Source organism: Suncus etruscus, chromosome 10 (assembly GCF_024139225.1).
Source record: "Suncus etruscus isolate mSunEtr1 chromosome 10, mSunEtr1.pri.cur, whole genome shotgun sequence".
Taxonomy (NCBI): domain Eukaryota; kingdom Metazoa; phylum Chordata; class Mammalia; order Eulipotyphla; family Soricidae; genus Suncus; species Suncus etruscus.
In genome coordinates, this window is record NC_064857.1 from 50,347,192 (window position 1) to 50,353,487 (window position 6,296).

The 6,296-nt window shown below is 46.0% G+C and overlaps 1 protein-coding gene across 1 annotated transcript; it reads left to right on the plus strand.

The window, feature by feature from the left end:
* The first annotated feature begins 447 nt into the window (after positions 1-447).
* Positions 448-1,704, plus strand: GJA3 (gap junction protein alpha 3). Its single transcript, XM_049781636.1, has one exon. It carries the CDS (start codon positions 448-450, stop codon positions 1,702-1,704), a length of 1,257 nt encoding a protein of 418 aa, XP_049637593.1.
* The last annotated feature ends 4,592 nt before the right edge of the window (positions 1,705-6,296 follow it).

Sequence of the window (6,296 nt, forward strand, 5' to 3'; positions counted from 1 at the left end):
AACATATTTGTGTAGTGGCAAAATGAAAAAGAAATTAACTGAGGAGATTGTGGAAACTGTGACGGTGTCCTGGAAGAGATAGCTCTGATTGCCAGAAGCAGGGGGGATTAGGATGGGCCCCTGTGCCTGTTGACATAGACCAGCGGCTTCTGGAAATGGAAGGAGCCCAGATGAGGAGGCAGGAGACTGGCAGAGCATGGAAGAGCAGTCACTGCTCCGCAGGTCTGGTTTCTTGTCTTAAGTGAGAATTTAACATGCAGCGCCCTCCTTTCTGTGGGAGAATGATCTCTGAGCTCAGTGGGCAGGGACTGTCGGGATGTGGCATGGAAGAGGGAGCCCACATGCCTGTGCATTTCCCAGCTGCTGGTTCCCCCCGCGGGTGGGTGAGTGAAGAGCGGCACTGGCTCCTACAAGGCCTGTTCCCTTGCAGGTCAGCTGTGGGCAGCCATGGGCGACTGGAACTTCCTGGGCCGGTTGCTGGAGAATGCGCAGGAGCACTCCACGGTCATCGGCAAGGTGTGGCTGACCGTGCTGTTCATCTTCAGGATCTTGGTGCTGGGGGCGGCGGCCGAAGAGGTATGGGGGGACGAGCAGTCGGACTTCACCTGCAACACACAGCAGCCGGGCTGCGAGAACGTGTGCTACGACCAGGCCTTCCCCATCTCCCACATCCGCTTCTGGGTGCTGCAGATCATCTTCGTGTCCACACCCACCCTAATCTACCTGGGCCATGTGCTGTATCTGAACCGGGTGCGCGCCAAGCGCAGGGAGCGGGAGGAGGCCCTGCTGAAGGGGGGCAGCCTGCATCTGGGGGTGCCCCCTAGCAGCCCTGAGAGCAGGGTCATGGGGCAGCAGGAGGGGGGCAGCTTCCACATGGCCGGGGCTCTGCTGCGCACCTATGTCTTCAACATCCTCTTCAGGACGCTGCTGGAAGTGGGCTTCATCGCTGGCCAGTATTTTCTCTATGGCTTCCAGCTGAAGCCTCTGTTCCGCTGCAACCGATGGCCCTGCCCCAACACCGTGGACTGCTTTATCTCCCGGCCCACCGAGAAGACCGTCTTCATCATCTTCATGCTGGTAGTGGCCTGCATGTCCCTCCTGCTCAACATGATGGAGATCTACCACCTGGGCTGGAAGAAGTTCAAGCAGGGCCTGAGCAGCCTATATAGTCCAGATGCACCTGAGCCCAGGCTGACCCCCTCAAAGCCCGCAGGGGTCACTCCTGGGCTCCTCTCGCAGGGCCCAGCTGCACCGGTGACCATCAGATTCCCACCCTCCTACACTCACTCTGCCTCTACCCTGGGACAGGCCTCAGGCTCTCCTGAGGCTCTGCCACCAGCAGCCACAGACCTCAAGGCGCTGGCTTTGTCCCAGGCACCAGGCAAGAGCTATGCTGCCAAGTTCTCCAACAGCCACCACCTGTTCATGGCAGAGCAGAACCGGGCAAACCGGGAGGCAGAACAGCATAGTTTGGCTAGGAGGGCCTCTCCTCAGAGGTCTGCCCCTGTACTCTCAACCCCCTCAGGTAGCACCCTGCAGCAGTCCTCAGAAAGGGGCTCAGAGGATCAGATGCCAGCACTGCTGATAAAAACACAGGATCCAGTGGGTGCAGTGCAGATACCAGCGCTGCCTCTTCTTCCTAACACTGGCCGATTCAGCAACACCAGCTGTGGGAGGGCCAGACACAGTGACTTGACCATCTAGCAGTGGCCCCTGCAGACAGTTATATAAGAACCTATTGTCAGTATCACAAACCCGAGTGTACCTCAGATCAACAGGCAGATCACCTGAGTCCAGATCACCTGGACTCACAGACGTGGACCTGGGCACCATGGCTTGCAGACACTGCTGTGCTTTGTGTCCTCTCTCTCTCTCTCCTCTCTCTCTCTCTCTCTCTCTCTTCTCTCTCTCTCTCTCTCTCTCCTTCTCCTCCTCTCTCTCTCCTCTCCTCTCTCTCTCTCTCTCTCTCTCATCTCTCCTCTCTCTCTCTCCCCTCTCTCTCTCTCTCTCTCTCCCCCCCCCCTGCTGGGGACAGAGCACGGGGTCTTGCGGCCGTCCAGGTTTACCCTGAAGCCATAGAGGAAGTTCTGGCCAGTTATGAAGCCCAAGCTTGCCCTGAAGTTTACTCAGCAAGGCCAGCACACACAGCACTATCTCTGCTACTTCAACTTCAAGCAGAATTTTGTTTGGGTTATTTGCCAAACTGCACTAAAAAGAGATTTCAGGCGAATCTATGCAGTGTCATTGAGTTTCTGAAATTGCCTGTTGAAGCCCAAGCAGTCAAGTGGCATCATGATAAATGACAAGGAGCCTAGCATGGGCCCCAGCAACACTTGGAATAGGCAGGTGAGAGAGCAGTGGCATTGAACACCTTGTAAGCAGCTATGAAATCAAAAGAAAAGTGTAATAGATCTACTTGGAGGTTGTTTTTTTTTTTACTGGTATTTTGTACTTGATCTGATGTTATGTAGATTCCCATTTCTCTCTTTCAGGGGAAAAAATAAAGTAAAAAGTAATCTGTGGAAAGGAATTTTAACCAAGAGCATGTGCCCTAATAACATGCTGGGAAATGTTTGAACTTTCAGGGCTGGAGAGATAGTACAGCAGGAAAATAGCACCTGATCCAGGCTCAATCCCCACAATTCCATATGGTCCCTAAGCACCCCCAAAAGTATTCCTGAATACAGAACCAGGAGAACCCTTGAGCATTGCCGGGTGTGGCTTCAAGATAAAAGACAAAAATTTTTATTTGAAAATTCTCTTAAATTCTGTGAATTCCTATGTTAGCTAGCCACAACAAGAATGTACACTTACAATGAAAAACAGGAGTATGTAGGTGTGTAGCAAATACTTCAAAAATGTTAAGCTTTTTGAATGAGAGATCAAATGGGACCTATTATTACTAGGAAAAATATTTATACAAATTCATGACTACACTTTATGACAGTTGAAAATAAAGCTCAACATGTTCTCTTACCATTCCTGGTGGCCCCTTGTTTGCTTTCTGTGGTATAAATAAGCATCTAGGTTTTGATCAATGTGAGTGTATGTGTGGTTTCGGGTCTGTGCCTTGTTGTGAACGGGACCCTGCCCAGTGGAAGGCTAGTTATGAATACAGGTGTGGCTGGCAGAAGGGAGGACTGTGCTGTCAAGCCACTGAGTCAGTGCTGATGCTAGGCATGGGCATTGCTACATTTTTCAGACCTCAAGGAACAGCCCTAAGACTACAGAACAGCCCCAAAACTCCGCAGTTTGATTCATTGCTTCATACAAATCAGTAGGAGTTCCTGGTGATTTGGAGACACACTCAACATATTTTGTGTTTCAAGTGCTAAAGTGATGTCATATGATGAAAAGACTGTGATTGATTTATCATTTATCTTCAGCCTGTTCATAACCTGTATTATACCAGGTTTAAAGGAAAGATTTAAATCACACTTTCTGCATGTCTTCTTACATGCGCTTTGAACTGTGAGGCTCAGTTCTCTGGATTGAGGCGCGGCACTGGAAAATCCAACTTTGAAAATCATTCTATAATCAAAGTTAGAGATCTAGCTCAGAGGTGAAGGCACTTTCCTTGCATTGCACAGACCCTGTTCAAATCCCCAGTGCCACTTACAGTCCTCCAAGCACTGCCAGGGGTCACTTCCTAGCACAGAGCCAGGAAAAGCTTCTGAGTAACCCCCACCCACTCTTATGTACTGAAAGTTATCAGATAATAGAAATTTAAATACAAACATGTAGATTCCATTTCTTTTTTTTTTTTTTTTTTTTTTTTTTGGTTTTTGGGCCACACCCGGCAGTGCTCAGGGGTTACTCCTGGCTGTCTGCTCAGAAATAGCTCCTGGCAGGCACGGGGGACCATATGGGACACCGGGATTCGAACCAACCACCTTTGGTTTTGGATTGGCTGCTTGCAAGGCAAACGCCGCTGTGCTATCTCTCCGGGCCCCAGATTCCATTTCTTAAGTTCTACCATAATAATGGTTCATGAACATTTTTACCCAGTGAGTGGGTTTGGAGATGAGTGAGAACTATGATGATATTTAGTTTTTACATTTTAAGATTGGATTTTATGCACTGTTCCTAAAAATTCACAATATCATGGAACTGATCTTTGTCTAGTTAACTCATGGGTGCATGGGCAGAAGTCTAACAACACTCACTCACTGGAGAACCACTGTTTGTAAAAAGCATGGTTTTATAGGGTGGCCAAGCTGCTGATAATTTTTTTAGGTTAGTGATCCTATTTCAGTGTATGTTAGAAATGACAGTTTTCTTCCAGTATTTTGCTATCTGAGGGAGCTGGAACTTTAAAGAACAGTTTCCTTCCCCAGCATAGGACTATAATGGAAGTCTCCTATAATAGAAAATCAGACAAGCTTCTTCTAGTCTCTTCATGACTTGAAATTTCAACTGAACCATATTTATCTTGATATAACAAAAATACCTATAAACCCCCAAAATGATAACTATAGTTATATATATATATTTATGACTATAGTTATGATTATAACTATTAAGTTATAGTACAAATACTGCACCTATAATATTGGGGCATATATTGTTTTGATATACTATGGGCAAAATGATTCCTTCCTCCCACCCCTGGTTTTTGGGAGATTTGCTTGTTTGGGGGTCAAAGGAGTTACTCCTAGCTCTGCACCATAAACAAAATAATTCCTTCCTCCCATCCCTGTTTTCTTTTAGGGGGTATTGGTGAGGTCTTTTTCTTTGGGCACTCAGGGATTACTCCTGGCTCTACACTCAAAAATCATTTCTTTTTTTTTGTTTTGTTTTTGTTTTTGTTTTTGGGCCACACCCGGGGGTGCTCAGGGGTTACTCCTGGCTGTCTGCTCAGAAATAGCTCCTGGCAGGCACGGGGGACCATATGGGACACCGGGATTTGAACCAACCACCTTTGGTCCTGGATCGGCTGCTTGCAAGGCAAATACCGCTGTGCTATCTCTCCGGGCCCCAGAAATCATTTCTAGCAGGCTTGGGGACCCAGATGAAATGCCGGGATTGAAACCTGGATGGCCACTTGCAAAGCAAATGCTTCCTGCTGTGCTATATGCCAGCCCGTCACGCCTGTTTTTAGAAGCCCTGTTAGCACACTCAGCACAGCACAGTTTATGCTTAGTTATCAGAATCAAGTTCATTAAATCCCTTTTTTAAATGATAAAACATCTTTTAGGATCATTTACTTTTTCCTTTTAAAACTTAATTTGATATTTTTCGGGTTTTGTTTGCTTGTTTATTTTTAGGTTTGGGGGGCAACACATGGCAGTGTTCAGAGCTTACTCCTGCCTCTGCACTCAGGGATCACTGACAGGGGAGGGAAGGGTGGGCAGGGGGGCTCAAGAGCCATAAAGGTTCCATCAAACAAGCACATGCAAGGCAAAGCCTAGGCAGTCTACGTCTTTACAACCTCATGACTAGATTGTTATTAAGCAAGTGGAGAATAAGATCAGTGGGTCTGAAACATCCTTTTAATAACCCAATGAATTTTGGCTTTCTTTTCAGCTTGGACTTTATTTTCTTCCCATTAACACTTTTTTTAAAGTCTTAATAAAGTTATTTCCCTGTAATTTCTTTTTTTAAATGTTCCCTTGTTGATTTTAGCATTTTAAGTTATTGATTGCCAAAATAAAGTCTGATAGAGATACATATTTGTAGATCCACTGTATAATTTAAAAAGTTTTTTTTTATACAGATAGTTTTATGTCATTCCTGGCTTTGAACTTGAAGCCTGGCACTGTGGATAGGCCTCATCAGCCAATTGGCCTCTTTGTTTAAGCATCAAAAACATTTTATACCATGGAGATAGGAGTCAAGAATAGTGTTTTTTGGGCCCAGAGAGATAGCACAGCGGTGTTTGCCTTGCAAGCAGCCGATCCAGGACCAAAGGTGGTTGGTTCGAATCCCGGTGTCCCATATGGTCCCCTGTGCCTGCGAGGAGCTATTTCTGAGCAGACAGCCAGGAGTAACCCCTGAGCACCGCCGGGTATGGGCCAAAACCAAAAAAAAAAGAAAGAAAGGAAAAAAAGAATAGTGTTTCTTGTCCTAATTTTATCTTGTACTATCAAAGGCAAAGGTAGTTTTACTTTTCATGAAAAGTTTTCTACATAACCAAAAATATTTCGATCCCTTCCCAAGATAGAATGTCATAACAAGATTTTTTATAGAATTTAATGAAATTAAACATTAACTCAGGTTACAATGTTTACATAATCCTTATTCGTTTTTATTTTTGTGTTATAACAAAAATACAACACAAGATTAAATAGCACTTT

Excerpts from the sequence above, each read along its gene's own strand:
- GJA3 (XM_049781636.1), top strand. The coding sequence starts at position 448 with ATGGGCGACTGGAACTTCCTGGGCCGGTTGCTGGAGAATGCGCAGGAG.